Here is a 21,086-nt window from a genome sequence, read left to right as displayed (position 1 = left end):
TATTCTTGCATAAGCTGTAAGTCTTGGGAGAAATGAAACGGAAATAAATTCTGTTTTGATATTTCATTGCAAAACTTGTGTTAGCAAACATGTCACACTGAGATATTATTTAATATCATATAAAAAAACTCATTATTTTGGGAAAACATAAAGCTAGATTTAGCAGATGTCATGCAGTCAGATCTTAGCTGTATATATTCTATGAGATAAAATATACGCTTATACCTCTGTGACAGTAAGTCGTTGTTGCTGAAGTGCACTAATAGTTTAATCGATTCTGATTAACTTCTGGTCTGATGGCATACATTGTCACTAAGAAAATATTCACTATACTATTTCTAGTATAGTGAATATTGCTGAAATAATAATTTCTAATTTAGGTACAAAGGTACCGATTTCGAATGGCGTTAGTCGATTATATCAAGCCCAATATTTTTCTCATACTTTATTTTATTGATCCCGTAGGATATAAGGCAAAATTGATCTCAGAAGGTAACAAATACTTCAAGGCATTTTATTCACCGTTCAAACAACTCTAATCTATCATTGAAATGTTACAGAAATAAAGAGTACTTGGTGTTATTTACTTTGGTTTGGGATTTATTTAGACAATAGTTTGCAGTGAACCCATTAATTTTCATGTGCGAGAAACCACAGTGATAGAATTCAGCATGGCTTCACTATTTAAATAAACGTTACAATTTGTCAAAGAAAAACAAGAAAATCGAATTAGACGCTATATCGCAGTTAGACCACATCTTTGTCTTTCTGATTCAAATTCCATTTGGAATTTGCTTTGCTTTTTATTCATCTAACGTCGATACAGTTACGTCTCAATTCAACGACGGTGAATTGGCGAAGTCTTCAGAGCATCGGATAGAATGCTTTGCAAAATTTGTTCCTGCTCTCTCCTATCCTCTGAATACAAATGCAGTCGAAATCAACTTTGTTTTTCATCATTTCGTAGTCAATGAATTAAATAATTGCCGAAAGCTGTGCATTGTAAGAATTGTTCGTGTTGAAAGAGTTGCTTTACATATCTTTTCTGGCTCTATGCGGTTTGACTTCAAATTCTATCTCCTATTACCGACCTTCTCATGGTGAGAAACACATTCTTAGTGATTTGACTATCGGTGATTGTCTTTCAGGAGCGAGTGGTCAATTGGAGCAATATTTTGGTCATATCAATATACGACAATTACACTTTGTAACATGCAGAAGTGCCATTTAAACAGAAAATTGTTTTGAATCAATAGTTTCTTTCCTTTTCAAAATTAAGTCTTGTTTTCTTTGGAAGTGAATCAATATTTAACTTTTTATAATGTTTGTATCTGCTTCTAATGGGGCAGTAGATCTTAAGGTGTCAAGAAAATTAAATGCAGTAGTTTTTAGGTTATTCTCAGAATTAGAACCCAGCACTGACACTATCAATAATTGTGAATAATTGTTTCAAGTTTTGACACAAGGTCAGAAATTTCGGGGGTGGGGCTAAGTCGATTAGATCGACCCCAATGCTCAAAAGGTACTTATTTTATTGATTCCGAATGAATGAAAGACAAAGTCGATCTGGCAGCATTTGAACTCAGAACGTAAAGACGGACGAAATGCCACTAAGCATTTTGTCCGGCACGGTAACGATTCTGCCAGCTCGCAGCTTTATATGTCGGTGACTAATGTTAGTTGTACCAAACATTGTTCACAGATTAGTGGACGTTAGTAAAGTAAGGAAAAACTCGACAAAAATCAAAATTAAAACTTACAAAGTTTTCGTGAAGTATGTGTCCTTCATTAACAATAACTTTATATTCTACTATCCAAACAAGTCCATTTAAAATTGAAGCCATGAAGAAGTTTTTATGGATTGATACTCGTGCACAGTCAAGCTGCCTGTAAAAATGTCAAAAAAAAAAAAGGAATCAAGTAGCTTTAGGATAATAAAATTATGGTAAAACATTTCAGCATTAAGTAGATATTAAACAAGTATTATAATAAACTTTGATTTCAGTTGAGAAATATGGCTTAGTTTTGTTTGGAATAAAACAAATGTGACATCCGTTAATGACATTATACACTTCTGATAGTGTTAGCGAAAATTAAATTGTACAATTTGAGGATCGATGTTTAAGACAAGGTATATCTTTGACAATATATCATGGGTGCTAAGTAAGTATATTAATCATAACAAGCTTGACCATTCTCTTTCCTCGGTGAAGGGTACTCATAGTCTGAAATTATGATATTTATCATGCAATACAACTACAAATATCGTTTGATGATTTTAATTTTGTAGATGTTCTAAGTGATGTTGTTGTTATTTTATGAGTATTATTTTACACGAAACCAGGAAATTTAGACTTTTGAATATCCATCACGAGATCTCTGACAAGACTCGAAATACCCACATAATTCTATAAACATCTGGCATATGAAATGATTGTCTAAGGGCGATCCTTATATTTTACAAAATAGGAAAAAAAAGAAGAAAATTATTTTCAAAATGAGAGAAAAAAAACTAAAGGCAATAAAGTAACATAGGAGAAACATAGATACTGATGTTCGATTGCTATAGATAGACTTAAGCTTTTGGTGACTCCATTTATAATTATATAACTGTTTATTACATAGTCATATAACGGTTTGTTATTTCTTCAAATTTACAGAAGAGAAAGTTTTCTCAATATGAAAATTACTGCTTTGATTACAATCTGTACTTTAGCGGTTTTATAAATATTGTCATCGAGTAAAGTCATTTACTATCACTCTAAAGTTAATCATGTACTACCAAGAATTTTAATATTGTTCTGTTTGTAAGTTAGATTTGTCTAAAACCATATACATCTAAAACTTTTATTTATTTGTTATAAAAACATCTGAGCTAAACTTAGTGTCAGATACAAACGGAAGTAATGAGAATCGAGGTTACGTCTGTAAACAATCTAATAAATCTGATAATATCATTAGATAAAATAAAAACATACAGCGGTGCACTTTCACCTATCTTTAAATACTATAAAATGTTTCATAGCAATTATTCTTCTGGAATTAACAACATTGGAAACTTGACTTGAATTATGGTAATTAAGATTTACGAAACTTTCAATATTTGTAAATAGTGGATAAACAGAGTTTCTACCAGGATAAATAACAGTTGATTAAAAATATATTTAAATTGGTATTGTGGGAAGTGAGTCGTTCCATTGGTACTTTAAACAGATACAAACCTAGAGAGGGATACACATCCACTCCGACTTTGTGCGAGGAGGATATGGATTCCCAGACCGGAGGTCACTTAAGATCAATAAAAAGATTCAGAGCTATACCATTCAAGGTAAAGATAAATAAGTAACATAAATCTGTTAGCGATTCTGAATAGCGAAAAATAAATCATACGTAACGCCGTCATAGACTGCCTCGGTATTGACATATACCTTAAACTATCCCAATCTAGGTGACCAGTCCTAGCAGTCACTCTTTTCGTATGTAAGACCATCTTACCTATTGATACAAGAATATCGTATCTTACTTATATTGTGGATCGGCTGTTTTGGACAAATTACCGGGCTCAGCGGACTATATACTGCCTTGTACCTCTCCTGTTTCAGCGTTGGCTTACACGCGGGTTCAACGACCTACCGTTTGCGAAGAAAACAAGTAACCGTATTCCTTCTTGGAAATTTCTGCCAACATGGTTCAAATTTTTAACTTACTTTGGAAGGGTATATTCGACTGAAGAAAACGCACACAACCACACTTAGCTGTCACATTCCAACATACACACAGCTAATATTGATTTCAAATTTTGGCACAAGGGAAGCAATTTTTGGGAGAGGGCATAAGTCGATTACATCAGCCCCAGTACTCAACTGGTACTTATTTTATCAACTCCGAAAGGATGAAAGATAAAGTCGACCTCAGCAGCATTTGAACTCAGAACGTAAAGACAGACGAAACGCACACACACACCACACACACACACACATGCACAGCTATTGTCACTTAAAAATTCACATAAACTCCTGCTATTTTCTAAAACTGTACTACTGTTACAAGTACAGGCACACAAAATAAATAGTAGACGCTCGTGAAAAACACGAGAACACACACAAAAGCGACCACGCGGGTACAATCGACATCGCATACGTACACACAATCTACTAATAACACAAGCGCACACATTAAACGCATACAGAGAAACACACACCAGCCTGATATTTTCTGTGACACATAAACACCACTACCGCTTAACAAACATGCATACATCTATCATCCAAGCAAGCACGCACTCATGCAGGCAGTAAGACAAACAAAACACATGCAGACAAATGCACGCATATGCACATGTCACTCTTTCGGACACACCAATTTATAAAGTACATTCAGCAAGAAAGAATCCCGTAATTAATTATTTAATCACCAATATAAGACAAGGGATTCTTATCTGTATTTGGGTTGTTGGTTCTTTTCGGTTTGAACGGCAGTTTTTTTCTTGCGGTGTCATATGAAATTGTCACCCATAATTATGACCCTAGAATCGATCTATTGCATTTCAATCTCGTTTAGGGTTAGGGTTAGTTAGGGTTAGGGGTGGAGGGAAGGGTATCTTTTTTTCTTCACAAATGTAAATAAACCCAATCTGTTTCTTAAACGAGGGACATATTCATACGGCACAGAATGTTTTTTAACTCAATAGACGTCATCGATTGGTTGAAATTGCAGAAATTGAAGAAAATAAACAGCAAATATTTTACAGACTATAGAATTTTATCAATAAAACCAAGAGGAAAAGATGTTTTATAAACACATTCTACCAGTATACGAAGTTTAACATTTTTTAGTTACCTAGAAATTATGTTAAAAACTGCCGTTCAAACCGAAACGATCCGGGTTGTTTTGTATGGTAATCTTATTTTTGTTTTTTATTACTAAGAAATTAAAAGGGCGCTAGCACTTTGTTTTCTCTCTTTATTTCTTCTTCTCCGTCTTCACTTCAGCATGAGACCGAGAAAATAGGCTAAAAGTCTAAGTAAGAGAATAAGACTGTATGGGAAAATAAGGAAAAAAAGAAAGGCAGTAGGAGAAAACATAAAAGAAGTATGAGAAATGATATAATAGAGAAAGCGAAAGATACAGTGCAATCTTAAGGGCTTAAGTCATTTGGTTTAATTTTCTCATTTCCTAGGATTGGTTTTATGGTAGCTTAATAATTGTATCTAATTATACTACTATTACTTTTACTATTAATTATTGTTTGCATCTTTAGAGCTATTACCAGAATTTTTATTCCTGCTTTTGGAATAACTACTAATCAGTTTTGTAGTATTAGTATTTATATCCTGGATGGATTTCATCTTGGGTTCTATAGAGCAAAAGCTTCCAAAAATCTCTAACCTGGCAGTAATATCCAGAGGAGATTGCCGTTTCTGGATAAGCTATACAGGGACAATAGTCTTGCAATCCCTGCCTGTTTGAGATACGTGCATATAGGAAGAGTTCAGCAATCGACCAAATCCATTACGAGAATCGACTACCGTTTTCTTTTGACCGAGAAGAATTGGCTGCTTTTCTCTTGCTGGTGGCTAAAGAAGTTGAATGGTGAACTAGATTAATGAACTGAGTACAGACATGTTCCTTGTTGGTCAAATCTTCATCAACTGCCACTAATTTCACTAGGAAAGGAAGATAAATGTCAAGAGAGAATTACGTTTTTCCAGTAAATTTGATGAAAGGCACAGGAGAACGGTCCGAGTGAAAATGTCTGCTCAAAGCATACATCTTTTAATCGAAGAACATAACTGGGAGAGTGCGTTTAGTAGTAAGAGTAATCAAAGGTCTGTAGAGTTCCTGGATTGGTCTTAAATGATTGCTCTCTATTGGAACGTCACATTTCATTGAAAAAATTGTTTTCCATATCTGTTTTAATCATCTTCGATTCTGTATAATATCCGGCGTTTTTGTTCTTGTAATAGTCTTTGATCCATGGTGACAGTAAAGAAAAGATTAAAATTCCTGTTGCTGCTAAATTAGCCATTAATGACGTTAGCCACTACAAACTAACAGTTTCTGTTGGATTTAAACTGCCTATCGAATAATTTTACTTATTATTTTTTTAATATTTACCCCAGATCTTCCGTGTTGATTTATCTCCAAAACTCAAACCTTGTCTACATATTATTTAATTATTTGTAAACAAGTTGGCGTACAGAGCCAGCAAAACACATAAACTTACTCTGTAAGTAATCAACATCATCATCAACAACAACATTAAGGTAAAACAACTATGGCAACGATAATGGATATACAAATTCTAGCAAAGGAGGACTTACCTAAAACTATTAAAGATGATCATCGATATACTCAAAGTGATGATTGATATTGTGTAACCCCAAATGAAAATTGAAACTACAGCTTCTTCTGCGTGCTGCAAGAAGAAAAACATTATATGTGAGACGGTTGCTTCAATATTACATATGTACATCATAGGTAATTATTTCACTTGAGCATATGCCTTTTTTATATAATGATTTCTCATTGACGTATCCATTTTGATGAGGATGCTGTATTCATCTTGAATTAAAGAGTTAGAAAAAGACACAATAAAGTGATATTATGATTGTGAGGCGTCATGCAGACAACTAATGCGTAGAAAGGAAGAGAACATCAAATATGACCCCAGTTATTTTATTATCAATTTTAATTTAAAGTATATTTTCACTAATATATGCTAAATGACTTCCTTGGATTGGGTAGAGGTCAAGTGCTTTACGGAATGTGAATGTATTCGGTTAAGGAGATTTCTATATAGATATAGAATAATGCGGTATTATTCATACTTTTATTTTTCAAAATTAAGATAAACAAAGTTCTTTTTTAGTCTAAAATACACTCTCCTTCATTTCCTACAATACTCTTCCATCTATCTGGTAGACTTGCACGGCCTCTCTTCCAAAATGCACTGTTCAGATCTCGTCTAAAAGATTTCTATTTTCTCTGTCCAAAAGATTTTAAAGACTGTGGAGTAAATGATAATCAGATGGGGCAATATACGGCGAATATGGTGGGTGGGGAATCGTTTCCCATTCAAACTGCTTCAGCTTTTCGAATGTCATCCTCGCTGTATGTGGCCGAGCATTATTCTGATGGAAGTAAACCTTTCGTCTTGAAACCAAAGATGGTTGTTTTTCTCCCAGCGCTGACTTAAGCCGCTCAAACAGTAAATCTTCTTTGTTATCATTTGGTTTGGGTTTAAAAGTTCAAAGTAGACTAAACTTTTTATATCCCACCAAGCAGATAACAATACGTTGCGTGAGTGAAGACTTTCTTTAGCCTGGGGTGCCGCTGTTTTTCCTTTCCCTACCCACTGTCTTCGGTGCTTGACACTTTTATAGAGAAGCCATTTCCCGTCACTATTTGATCAAAAAAATATTCATTCGTGAGACGTGACAGCAAAGAAGAGCACACATTCACTCTCTGCGCGCGATTAGACTCGGAAAGTTTGTGAGGAATCTGTGGATTCAATTTGCTGTCTTTTCCGATAACACGCGGGTGTCGATGAATGGTTGAATGATCAAATCTAAGCTTCTCGAAGGGAGTTTGTTCCACCAGGGTTTGCTGGACATCCCCGTTGAGCTCTAAAGATATTCCTGGACTAGGATCGTTTTCTAGACTGTAGTTTCGGGCTCGAAATTTCTGGAACCACCGTTGACACTGGGTTACACTTAATATCCGATCCCCATATAATGCATTAATATTCCTCGCACTTTCTGCTGCGTTGTTGTCTTTATTGAATTCATAAAGCAAATTATGTCGAATATGTTCCTTTGTTACTCCCATCATAGCTTTGAAAAATAATTGTTAAAATCAAACTGTACTCTTCAAAACTTGCACTAATAATAAGTACATGGTAACATTACTACCTGCTTTTAAAACAAGTTGATGCAGATAGTTTATCTCGTCCCCCTCCGACTTTTAGTTCATGCAGTTGATAAAACCGCATTATTTATGGGATGGCCCAATATATATATATATATTGGCGTAGGAGTGGCTGTGTGGTAAGTAGCTTGCTTACCAACCACATGGTTCCGTGTTCAATCCCACTGCGTGGCACTTTGGGCAAGTGTCTTCAACTATAGCCTCGAGCCGGCCAAAGCCTTGTGAGTGGTTTTGGTAGACGGAAACTGAAAGAAGCCCGTCGTATATATATATATATATATATATATATACATATATATACACACATGTGTCTGTGTGTGTGTATGTTTGTGTGTCTGTGTTTGTCCCCCCAGCATCGCTTAACAACCGATTTTGGTGTGTTCCCGTCCCCGTAACTTAGCGGTTCGGCAAAAGACACCGATAGAATAAGTACTAGGCTTACAAAGAATAAGTACAGGGGTCGATTTGTTTGACTAAAAGCGGTGCTCCAGCATGGCCGAAGTCAAATGACTGAAAAAAAAAAAAAATATATGTGTGAGTGTGAAATATTTTATATTCCTTAGAAGCATAAAAGACAAGTAGAAACCACTGAATTTGAACTTAGAACGTTATTGAGCATTTAGCACGTAACACCATTACCAACCTATCGTCTCAAGCATATATTAAATCAAATGAAGAAGGAAGTAAAAACTGATAAATTCAAGTAACCTTTCGAATTTTTACTCTGTTAATTGGCCTTAGTCGTTGGATTGGTGTCATGCTGGGACATCTCTTCAAAAGTTGATCAATCAGCCCGACCTTAATCGATATATCTATTTCATCGAGTGCTTGATTTACCTTTCGACACGAATCGAATCTAGCTGGCTATGTCTGTCCTATCATATAGCACCATTTATACACCCACCATCATACTCTCATGCATAAACATACACATATATATATATATTTTTTACTACCCACAAGGGGCTAAACACAGAGGGAACAAACAAGGACAGACAAACAGATTAAGTCGATTACATCGACCCCAGTGCGTCACTGGTACTTAATTTATCGACCCCGAAAGATGAAAGGCAAAGTCGACCTCGGCGGAATTTGAACCCAGAACGCAACGGCTGACGAAATACCACTTAGCATTTCGCCCAGCGTCTTAACGTTTCTGCCAGCTCGCCGCCTAATATACACATATATAAGTATACACGCACATTTCCTGCCTACCAATATTACTATCAACATGTAGAGAGACCCGAATTTATAGGAACAGACACTTGTTCAAGGTGATACATAGTGGGATCGATTCCGAAACTCCGTGGTCGCGAACTTAACTTTTTTTTTTACTGCACAACTATACCTGCCTTGTAATTGTAGCTTTTTTCAACAACATGATTAATGACATTAGAGATTCTCCGATGTAAAGGTGAAGTGTTTGAGTATCTGAGTATCTATTCGACACCTTAGTAATTAGATGAGAATTGATATCTGATAGCAATTATTTCTCCAATTATCTAGACAGATCTCTCTATCCTACGCTCTTAAGTTCTTGCAGTTGCCTGAAGTAGAAACCAGGCTTGTCTGATAAAATTTTATTTATGACAAACTTGCGTTCAACCCAGGTGTACATATTTATATCATTTTATAACTATACAAACAATTCGATTCACAATTTCTGAGTAAATTAACATAGAATCACAAACAGACTTTCCTATTATCTAACAGAAAAACTAAAATGATAAATGTTTCTTGGAATAATAATCGGATTATCTGCTTATAGATTTTTTACTAATTCTATGTTTTGCTTTTGCCAAATAATCAGTTTAATTCTGCAAACCTCATTAGTTAAAATTTCTAGTTATGAAGGAAAATATAAATAATGCGCAAAAAAGTGGCATATCCCATAGTTTTACTGTCTTAAAACATTTAAAATGTCAATTATATCCACTGCTCCGTACGGTATAAGCAAATAGAAAAACTAAGTATAGATGTTTAGCAGAATTCTTAGAGGATAGGGCAAACATACGGTGAGTGTTTAGTTACGGACCTCTACTTTCCGAGTTTAAATCCAACTGAAGTCGACTGTGGATTTCATCCTTCTGGGATCGATAAAATATATCACTCTTCATATGGTACATGTTAAGGGTAATTTAATCTATCATAATCTTGCCACAGAATTTGTGGTCATGCACTGATGTTAGGAATCGACATTACTGGGAGTTAATGGAGAAAATAAAAATATCTATTCTGCAAAAAAGTTCTGAGTTTCCTTCAATAATATTGTTATGCCATACGATTCAGCTAGAACGAAATAGTAGCTTTTAATAAAATGTTGGTGTTTGAAACTTCCCATAACACAATACATTGTTGGCTGTCACCGAGGAATGTTTTAATGAATTTTATAGAAAGCTAGATTGGTTGTCTCTTTTCATGCTGCATACCCCCGAAACAAGTTGGATTTAGTATTGTAACAAATGAAATAGTTTCTAACTGTTATAGAGGATGGTAGATTAGCAGAATCGTTAGAGCAACAAAAAAAGTGTTTGGCAGCATTCGTTACGGCTCTTTACGTTTTTAGTCCAAATCTCGCGGAGATCAATTGTACCTCTCATCCCACCAGATTTGATAAAATGAAGTTTCCTTTAAGCACTGGGACTGGTAATACCAACTAACTCCTCCCCTGAATTTCAGGCCCGGTACCTACATTATTAGCTGTTTTACAGTATTTTTTGTTTAGCTACAAGGATGACATGGATTAGTATGTAGTACCTTATTAGCTGGATTAGACTGTTGGTTGTCTTTGCCACAGCTAGTATGCAGAGTCGGTAAATGGGTAAAAAATACCAGTTTCTCAGTCAGAACTTGTTTTAACCCATCGATTGACTTTGAATTTTTACTGTAGTAATGATTCAACAGTGTAAAATTAAAAGAAAAATTACAAGATATTTCTGCATGTTTTTACTTGTATTTATGTAATCATTATATTTTGAAACGGTTCTGGTAAAAAGAGATGAGATAGAAAAAGTACACTGGTTATAAGAAAACAACGACGTATGAATGCCAAACGGAATAAACAAATGAGCTATCCAACGTATTTATCAGCAGTAGATCTTTTCTTAGAAAGCCTCTGCACTAAATAACATGTCAGTGACAAAAAAAAAAAGAAAAACAAAACAAAACAAAACGAAACACCCTAATCGATTTTCTTATACACAGAAAAGGAAAATAAAGTGCTTTATAAAAAGAAAAACTGACATCATTTCCCTTACGTCTCGTTCACGCAATAATCCCATAAACTAACTAAAGTATAACACTCATACATATATTGAATATTCATTGATATCGAGTGGAATGATTGCATGATGTGACAACTAATACCTGATACTTAATTTTCTAATGACGTGGGGGACGGTAGATAAAATCTAACTTTCGATGAATCTAAAAAGCTATAAGTAGTTTGGCGCTGTACAAGTTCCGAAGAACAATATTGTATTCTTTTATTTATGAATATCGGCAATTTCATATATATTCAATTAAGTCAACCAGAGTACGTGAGCCAATTGAGAAGCTTCTACGTGGGTATTTGCCTTGCTAGAAATAATAGCCATATCCCCATTAAAATCATATATTACCATTTTGCGAAGTGGGGATGGGTATTTTCGACAATATAATCATATATACAGGAAATAACAAGGCGATTACGGTTGGAACGCTCTCGATCAAATTCGTATTTGATAAGACTGACATGCGATTAAACACAGCAATCCGGATTTATGACTATCATAGCAGGGTCTCTGGAATTTGAATAATGATACAGGAGTATGAGAATAAATATTATAAAGTATTTATCTATTCGTTCTGACACTCTACAATTTCTATCGACTTGTCGCTCAATTATATCTTGTAATATTGCTTTCCTTTGGTAGGTACCATTTTTTTTTTAGTGTAGCGGTAATATTTAGCTGATTAAATCAAAGTCAATATAGTGATGGTGCTAATTTCACTGGTTATTCTGTCACGTAATAAGATAAACGGTATTTACTCTTTTTTTATATACAACTAGCAGTGTAACCCTGCTTTGCTCGTGATTAAGTTAGGATAATTAAGCTAATCAAGTTTCCTTATTTCAAATCAAACTAAGAAACATCGACGTCAAATTTGGGCGAAATCCGTTCAAATTGGTCTATCTATCTATCTATATGTATATATATATATATTATATATATATATATATATATATATATATATATATATATATACGGACACACACATACACACACGTACGTACGTACACCTATTGCATACATGTTTTTTGTACGCACACATGCTCGTGTGTGTTGCCCGTATATCAACAAAACACTTTTTTCCTCGATGGTAAAAAAAGTCAACAAAAGTCTTAACAAAAAAAATTACTCGTCGCTAGAAGGGAACTTAACTCCTGTTTGCAAACATTGTTGATTTCTCCGACTTGAAAATTGTTAAAAGTTTTGGTGGAAAATTTATTTTTACTGCTACTCGCTGGTGCCTCTGGTAAAAATACGTTGACGAAAATACAGCTAGGATCATGACGAATGTCCTCCTAAAATTGGAGCGACATGCGTGCTAATTTGTGGACGTTCATAAATTACATTCATGTACACACACACACACACATCCTGCCTTTTATGTATACAGATGAAAAAAAATCGATTAAATCATGTCTATAATATACAATTTAAATAGGGCTGTGGCTCGGCTGAATCGTTAGGACTCCGGGCAAAATTCTTAGCAGCATTTCGTTCGTTTTGAGTTCAAATTCTATCGAGGTCGAGTTATGCCTTTCGTCCTTTCGGGGTCGATGCAATAAGTACCAGTTGAACACTGAGTTCGATCAAGTCAACTTACCTACCTTTCCCGAAATTTTGGCCTTGTGCCAAAATATGAAGCTAATATACAATCTAAACGTCTGTCTTTCGAAAGTAAAAGCATATAGATATAAATGAAAGCAAAACTCATACTGCTTGTTGCAGAAATAAGCCCTTAATCTGGCGCTCCAGAAACATTAAATATGGAATTATTACCAAACACGAAAGAAAACGCGAAAACAAAGGCGGCCGTAATTCAGCAAAACGATATCTGCTCATGACGTATTTTCTACGTCACTTCCTTTACTACAGTATTTGAAATCGCTTGAAATTTGCATTTTGTTTTCTATTTTTCTGCATGCATTTTGTTAGATGTTAATTGATTTTGAAAATAAATCCATAAAATAAAATAAGTTGATTTAGCAAAGGAACTCGAAATGATTTGTCATGGATTAAAATAAAAATCGTAATGAGTGTAATGTGCATCACTAACACTTCGAAGTACACGCATATTCGAACACGATACTAAAAGGCACGCTCTTATAGTAAATAACATAAAAGAGTTAATCCCAAAAAGACAATGATAGAAATGGTTAAGTTTGTGCAATCTTAAATGCATCCTAGAAAAAATAAAGAGTAGTTAAAGATGATTATTAAAAGTATGGAAATTAGCTGAGAAGAAATAGCTTTGCATACATCTATTCATATAGGTCACAGAAGTGCCATAGAGTCTGTGCTGGGAATTTAAAATATAATGCGTCATAAGTGCTCATGACAAAAATAAATGTCTAAATGTCAAAATTTTAGAATTTACGTTTGATAAGATATATTAATTTTTATGAATTGAAGAATGATTTTGTTTGTTGATTGAATAATTCCAAACCAATGAAGTATAAGAAAAAAACCTTTTAGATTATGCAATAAAAATTGCAAAAGACAAACATAAAAGAAATCAGAGTTGTAAAGTGTATGTTTATAAGTTATGTAAGGGCACTCTTAACATATAACCCAATACAACTTGACGCATGGTTGGGCCGTTGATGAAGGGTAGTTTTTGTTAAATACCCTGAAGCATGAAAAACAAAACCTGCCAATGGGTGGATGAACTCAGTACAGTCATTAGCCATCCAACTGCTGGGAGTTAAAGGCCCCTTAACCGTTGTTTGGATATCAACCTAGGAGAAGAAAAATTCTTATGTAACATTTGCGACTTCATTTGCATGAAATGATTTAAGACAAATTCTTTTTGGGAAAATACGTTGTTTAGAGAGTGGGGTTAGCAAGGTCTTTCCTCACTTTACAGTACTCACTGGACAGGCATTGCTTGAGTTTTAGCATCTTGGTTATGTGTTGCATAGTTTAACTCAAGTTTAAGAGAAAGGGAGCTATCAAATAATCGCATTACTCGAAATTGATTTGCAGCCATCATGTATGTAAGCATGTACACATGTATGTATGCATGTATATATGTATGTATGCATGTATGAATGTCACTTATCACTGTATCGATCGGACCACCAGATGTTGCAATACACCACTGATCACAATGCACTTTCTCGCATTGTTGTAGCCTTCGAATGACGCCATTCCGCTGGCTAGGTGGACAGGAAAATACGAACGGAACGCCAAATGAATATCTAACGATACAGTTTCATTGTACAACAGAACCGTAGTTGGTAGTGGTTTTACCACTAGGCTAAAATACAACAACCCAAAGATAAAAACAGAAAAATTTATCCGATTTGAACTTTTGAAAAATATACAAGTAACAACATTGCTAGGCTTTTCTTTACATGATTAGGACGTACGACTTTGCTTTATACTGACATGGCAAAAGCTACAAAAATTCTGTTAAGACCATCGCAATATAAATCTCTAACAAGAACGAAAAATCTATAAACACCACTGAAACCCAACTCTAATGCGATTGCAAAGACACGGATTATCTGTTAAAATATTGTATAAATACACAATTCTCTTTATTTAACAAACAGTTATAAAGAAGTAACAGAATCGCATATTTCTCCCTTATAAGTGTATAAGTGATTAGACTTGTACCCAAATAGGAATAAACATATCAATTATTTCGAAATTTAAAATAAAATAATTTGTTGGTGGAACTCAATAAAAAAAAAACAAATAAAAAACATCTTATTTGTTAATTCCTAACTAATAAAGGAAATCTTCCAAAAACAGTTTCGATTTATTTCATAATATTTTCTAATTCCGCCAACTTAATAACATTAATCTAAGACATATCCGTAATATAAAATCTTATTCCATCATCTGCTAATTGAAAATACTTTAATTGTATTCCATTAAGTGGCGACAAGGGTAAACAAGTGGATAAAAATATCGTTTGTAGGCTTGAACACACTTAAAGTTGATATTATTTTTAATTATGAAATGTAATTGTTTGTTTAATTAGAGAAGGAGAGGTAGTAACCGTGCCATGTTTTCTTGATGAGATGAAGGCAGCTGATGTTCGATTTAAACATCATCACAGCAACGGCTACAAAAAATAAATAAATAAATGAATAAATAAAAAATAAAAAGTTGGCGAGAAAATTCTGGCGGGTTACTGTTCTGAATTGAGATGAGTAGAAGCTTTGATGGTAGCGCCGCGTTGGAAAGTGAAATTTGTAAATTAGTTTAATAACATTCTTTTGGATGCTGTCAAGAATGGTTGTGTTGTAGAAGTATCATTTCAGATATGTGAAAAAGAACTGAAATGCGGAACCTTCTTTTATTTTTTGTTGAAAATCCGCAATTAATGAAACACGACATACTTTTCAGACCCTACAAGAGGGAATATTGTCTTTTGGATATAGTTTTGGGAATGATGGTAATTTTGCTACGGGAGATTGTTAGAAATTGAAACGTCTAGCCCATTGTGTCATTAAAGTTTAAACTGTGTGTTGATCACATGTAGAAAGACATGGCTCAAATGTTTCTTTGGTGTATTTAAGGACTGTGTCAATGTTATCAATGGATGCTTTGAAAGTATCAATATAGAAACGAGAACTGATTAATTGATAGATACATTTGTATTATCTTGGTATGAAAGAGAGAACACGAATCCATAACTCACACATTGTAGTGAAGTACTGTAGCGATTCTTATATGCATCCCAGCTGATATTCAATAACCGAAGGTGATCCTTTCGCAATTATGTGCTCATTCTGAGCGACCAGCCACAAACTGGCTGAAAAGAAAATTTGGGATTAATCTTGGGTTAGCCTCCCGAAGCTTTGCCCATAGGTTTGGGATCCTGCTCTATCTGGTGATAGGCTTCTGTTGGGAAACACTGCGCACTTGCATCCTTTGAGAGGAAGTGGTGGTTTTAAAAGAAAAGATACAGTTGGAAGAAGCAGGATGGACACTTTAAACCAAGTTCTATTGAAAATACTTATAAAAGAGTCAACTCTGCAAAACTGACAGGTGTTTTGCGATGCTGCTAGGGTTGGAAAGGTTGTCTTATTGAATTCACAGTCATCACTACTCAGGGCAATTCATTGTGAGTAAAGTTTGTAGGTTTGAAAACTTTTCTGGTATTTTGCAGGATAGTAGAAGTATAACATTCAGAGAGAGAGAGAGAGAGAGAGAGAGAGAGAGAGAGAGAGAGGGGGGGAGAAAGAGAGAGGGAGAAAGAGAGAGGGAGAGAGGGAATAAAAAGAAGAAGAAAATGACTAATGATGAAAGTACAAAGAGAGAGTTTAGATGGAAGTGAAAAATGCAGTTGCAAATAGTAATAATATCTAACTTTTAAACGATGGGAAAAGGTTGCACAAAAGTGCACCAAACGAACAAAAAAAACCCCCAAAATCCATTATTCTTAAGGATCATTTGTACATTTATCTTTACTTTAAGTAGGTAGAAAAACTAAAAGTGTTAGTCTCTCGCACAATAAAACTTACAATCTAAAAGTACCGTAAAATATTCACTTTCATTGATGACGGTCATATCCGGGTAGGACTTTTGAAATATCAGTTGATGATGTCCGTTATTCTGAAATGAAACATCAAACAACAATGATGTCCGCCGTTGTCATTGTCAACGGAACTACTACTACTACTACAACTACTACTACTACTACTACTACTACTACTGCTGCTGCTGCTGCTGCTGCTGCTGCTGCTGCTACTACTACTACTACTGCTGCTGCTGCTGCTGCTGCTGCTGCTACTACTACAACTATTACTACTACTACTACTACTACTACTACCTGCACCTCATCTTTGTCACATGATCATTTTGGCCGCCAGCGTCTGATAAAATTCTCCCCCACTTCATCACGTAAAATAGTTATAAGGATGTCTTAGATAGGCCTAAGACTAGAGATTTACGCGGAAGAAAAACCATAAAAGATTAAAAAAAAAAAACTGAAGCCTAATACTTGTCGGTTATTTTATCGATCACAGAAAGATGAAAGGAAAAGTTGACCTGACTGGGATTTTGAACTCTGAATACAAAGAGCTATAAATAATTACTGAAAGCTTCTTATCCGACACCTTACCGAATCTGCTAATAATGGTTTCAAATTTTGGTACAAGGTAGCAATTTTTGGGGCGAAGGTAAGACGATTGATTACATAGGCGGCGAGCTGGCAGAAACGTTAGCACGCCGGGCGAAATGCTTAGCAGTATTTCGTCTGCCGTTACGTTGTGAGTTCAAATTCCGCCGAGGTCGACTTTGCCTTTCATCCTTTCGGGGTCGATAAATTAAGTACCAGTTACGCACTGGGGTCGATATAATCGACTTAATACCTATGTCTGTCCTTGTTTGTCCCCTCTATGTTTAGCCCCTTGTGGGTAATAAAGAAATAGATTACATTGACGCCAGTGCTTAACTAATCTTTATTTTATCAATCTCGAAGGACGAGACGTAAAGTCGACGTCCATGGAACTTGAACTCAGAAGGTAAAGACGGACGAGATGTCGCTTATAATATTGGTTTCTTACATAAACCGCAAGGCCTTACATCTTTGGATATTGATTCGTTACTTATACTTAACTGGTGGATGGACTTATACTTAACTGGTTACTTAACTGGTGGATGGACTTATACTTAACTGGTTACGACGACGAGGGTTCCGGTTGATCCGAATCAACGGAACAGCCTGCTCGTGAAATTAACGTGTAAGTGGCTGAGTACTTCACAGACACGTGTACCCTTAACGTAGTTCTCGGGGATATTCAGCGTGACACAAAGAGTGACAAGGCCGGCCCTTTGAAATACAGGTACAACAGAAACAGGAAGTAAGAGTGAGAGAAAGTTGTGGTGAAAGAGTACAGCAGGAATCACCACCATCCCCTGCCGGAGCCTCGTGGAGCTTTAGGTGTTTTCGCTCAATAAACACTCACAACGCCCGGTCTGGGAATCGAAACCGCGATCCTATGACCGCGAGTCCGCTGCCCTAACCACTGGGCCATTGCGCCTCCACACTTAACTGGTATTATTTTAGTGACGAAGGTGAAGCGCGAGTTTCGGATAAAAAGTACCTTGTATTATTTCTTCCGGTTCTTTATATTCTGAGTTAAAATCCCACCGAGGTCAACTTTTCCTAACCCTAACCGCCCGGCCCGATTGGCTTATTACACTCCCTCAAAGTTGCTGGCCTTGTGCCTAAACTAGAAACAATTATTTTGTCGGTGAAAGAAAGATTAAGGCAAAAGTTGATCTTCACAGGATTCGACCGAACAACGCAGAGTTGTAATTAAATGCGTCAAGTCATTTTGTTAATCCCTCAGCTCATTCTGTCAATTCAAATAATAGTATTAAGTATTTGTCATAGAAGTACTAGTTACAAAAATTTCGAGGTGAAGGGGGTTAGTCATTCGATTATATCTACACCAGTACTAAACTGGTACTTTATTACGTCGATCTCCGAGAGAAGAAAGGCAAAATTGACTTCGGCGAGATATAAATTCAGAACGTAAGTAGCCAAACAAATACTCCTGGAAATTTTTCCGACTACCAAATGATTCAACCAATCTACTATCTTACAATCAAATAACAATAAAGCGTTAGTGTGGCTTCATCGGAACAAAGCGGTTAGAACGTGCTAAGACTGATTTCAAATTTTGGCACAAGGCCAGCAATTTGGGGAGAGGTGGGTAAGTCGATTACATCGATTCCAGTGTTCAACTGGTACTTTACTTTTTTTATCGACCCCGAAAATATGAAAGGCAAAGTCGACCTCGGTGGAAACTCAGAACGTAAAGACGGACGAAGAGAACGCGTTAATAGTACTAACTATTAAATAGATCTTCGAAAAGCAAGAATGAGCATAATTAAGAGAAAGAAGACAATAAAAGATATGTAAATTTATTGCTTTTGCTATACCATAAAGCATGGTTGAAAAAAGAAATTGAAAAGTATCTGGAGTATTTTTTAGACGATAGTACATGACTGGTATTTATTTTAACAACATGAACTTAGAATGTAAGGAGAATAACGATTCCGTCTACTAATCTCCAAGAAATCGGTAGATTATGTCAATTTGAAAAGATTTGATTTCGGCACACGAAACTGGTGGTGACCACCTTCGGTCAGACACTGACCATGGGATTGCACCTAGAGAGTTACCCTCTGAGGCACAAGTCTGGGCAAGGTTGTTTTATGGATGACCAGCAGTCGCCCATGCATATCGGCCTCCCCTCTTCACGTCACCGATGTTGTCCAAGGGAAACGCAAGGACCGATACAGCTTGGCACCCGTGACGTCGCAACTCATTTCTACAGCTGAGTGTACTGGAGCAACGTGAAATAAAGTGTCTTGCTCAAGAACACAACACGCAGCCCGGTCCAGGATTCGAGCTCACAACCTCACGATCGTAAGCTCGACGCTCTAACCATTGAGCCACGCACCTTCACATAAACTAATGAACTCTTATTTCTCTGCTCCATCATTCTGTCATTATTTAATTGCTCTTGATCATTTTGATGCCAGGTAAGGTGGAGTTAAATTTAATTTTCTATCTTAGACACAAGATATACTGATGTGGTTAAGTGATATCTTAGCCATTCTGACAATACGAATCTTCACTGGAATTCATTAGAAATATAAAAGATACACCAGTATTAACATTAATCTATTTCGTCCGTAACAATTCTTGAAGAGATATGTTGCATAGTTAATAACGTAATTAAAAGAAACCATATATCTCGGACAAAACACACTTCAGAAAAAAAGAATTATATTGCCCCTTCAGTCTTGATGAATTGCTCCTCAAGTAATGATCGAGAATACTCAATAACAAGTTTATATTAAATAAATTACAAACGCTCAGCTTCCCATTCTCCGTAAAGAGGAACAGACTTTTGTTTAAGAGAAACGTTGCTCTAACGAAACAAACACGCACATACCCTTCTCATAGATATTAAAAATTCTAGATGCATCGAAACTATTATGTTGTTCTAGAGTATCTGTTCAATATAATAATTCTTTATTTCATAGACGTGAAGTGTTATAATCGAATAGAGCCAATCATATTATTGAGAGGTATTTAATTGGACTGGTAAGGTAATAAGAAAAGCCGATACCTTACACAAGATTTAAATTCAAAATGTAAAGCTACAAAATTAAATAATGTGAAATTACTTTGATACATTGGCATTTCTGCCATTCTGTTTCACTGGAAAAATGAAATGTAAGGTCTTAACTGATAAGGACTAGGAAAAATACAGACAAGCTCTTCACGAAAATCAAACCGTAAGGTCAAAACTAACATTTTCTATAGTCTTCAATTCTCCTAATTTTTTAATGAGGCCGATGTGTTCCGTATGTGGATCGACTTTATCAAATATCTAAAACCTTACCCATCGAGCAGCAACACTCCCGGATATCATCAGTTGTTATCGATGTGCTGACAGAAATTGGTGCAAATGAAGTGAAACGATTTCACGCGAAATCAAAATTGTAATATGTACTTCATTATTTTCGAAGCTCTTTCGTCTTCCCTAGGTATTTATCATAATATTACATACTTTTAGTATTTAGTTTAACCAATCCAAAACACCACTTCTATTATCAATTTATCAATTCACTCTGTAGAATTTTTAGTTGAAATGATTAGCGTCGAAATTGAAATACAATTTTCTGTTATGTTTATGACAGGGCTCTGCTTTTAGATGGCTAATATCTTCCATTGTAATTCAGACAAATAAACGAGCACACATTATGAATAATTTTGAAATCAATGTAAGAGACAAACAGAAAGAAAATCAGAATCGACATAAACTTGCTGGAATATACGATTTTGTTTTTATACTTTCAGAAAACAATAGAGTATAAAATGTAATCAAAAACATATTCCCCAAAATA

General features: G+C 35.3%; 1 protein-coding gene across 5 annotated transcripts in view; it reads right to left on the bottom strand.

Moving 5' to 3' along the window:
- The window catches only part of LOC115219158 (calcitonin gene-related peptide type 1 receptor), a 320,899-nt gene that overhangs the window by 34,128 nt on the left and 265,685 nt on the right, over positions 1–21,086 (bottom strand). For 4 of the 5 annotated variants that reach the window (XM_036499309.1, XM_036499331.1, XM_036499267.1 and 1 more), the window contains 2 exons: positions 6,324–6,418; positions 1,761–1,887 (listed from right to left, as the gene is read on the bottom strand). The exons of the other annotated variant lie outside the window; for it this stretch is intronic. In XM_036499309.1, the coding sequence (XP_036355202.1) occupies positions 1,761–1,887; positions 6,324–6,418 (222 nt within the window). The remainder of the gene's footprint in view (positions 1–1,760; positions 1,888–6,323; positions 6,419–21,086) is intronic. 5 annotated transcript variants of the gene reach the window in all.

The sequence above is a fragment of the Octopus sinensis genome, linkage group LG1 (assembly GCF_006345805.1).
Source record: "Octopus sinensis linkage group LG1, ASM634580v1, whole genome shotgun sequence".
Classification (NCBI taxonomy): Eukaryota; Metazoa; Mollusca; class Cephalopoda; order Octopoda; family Octopodidae; genus Octopus; species Octopus sinensis.
The sequence above is the reverse complement of the archived record's forward strand: the minus strand, read 5'-3'. Positions and strand labels throughout refer to the sequence as shown.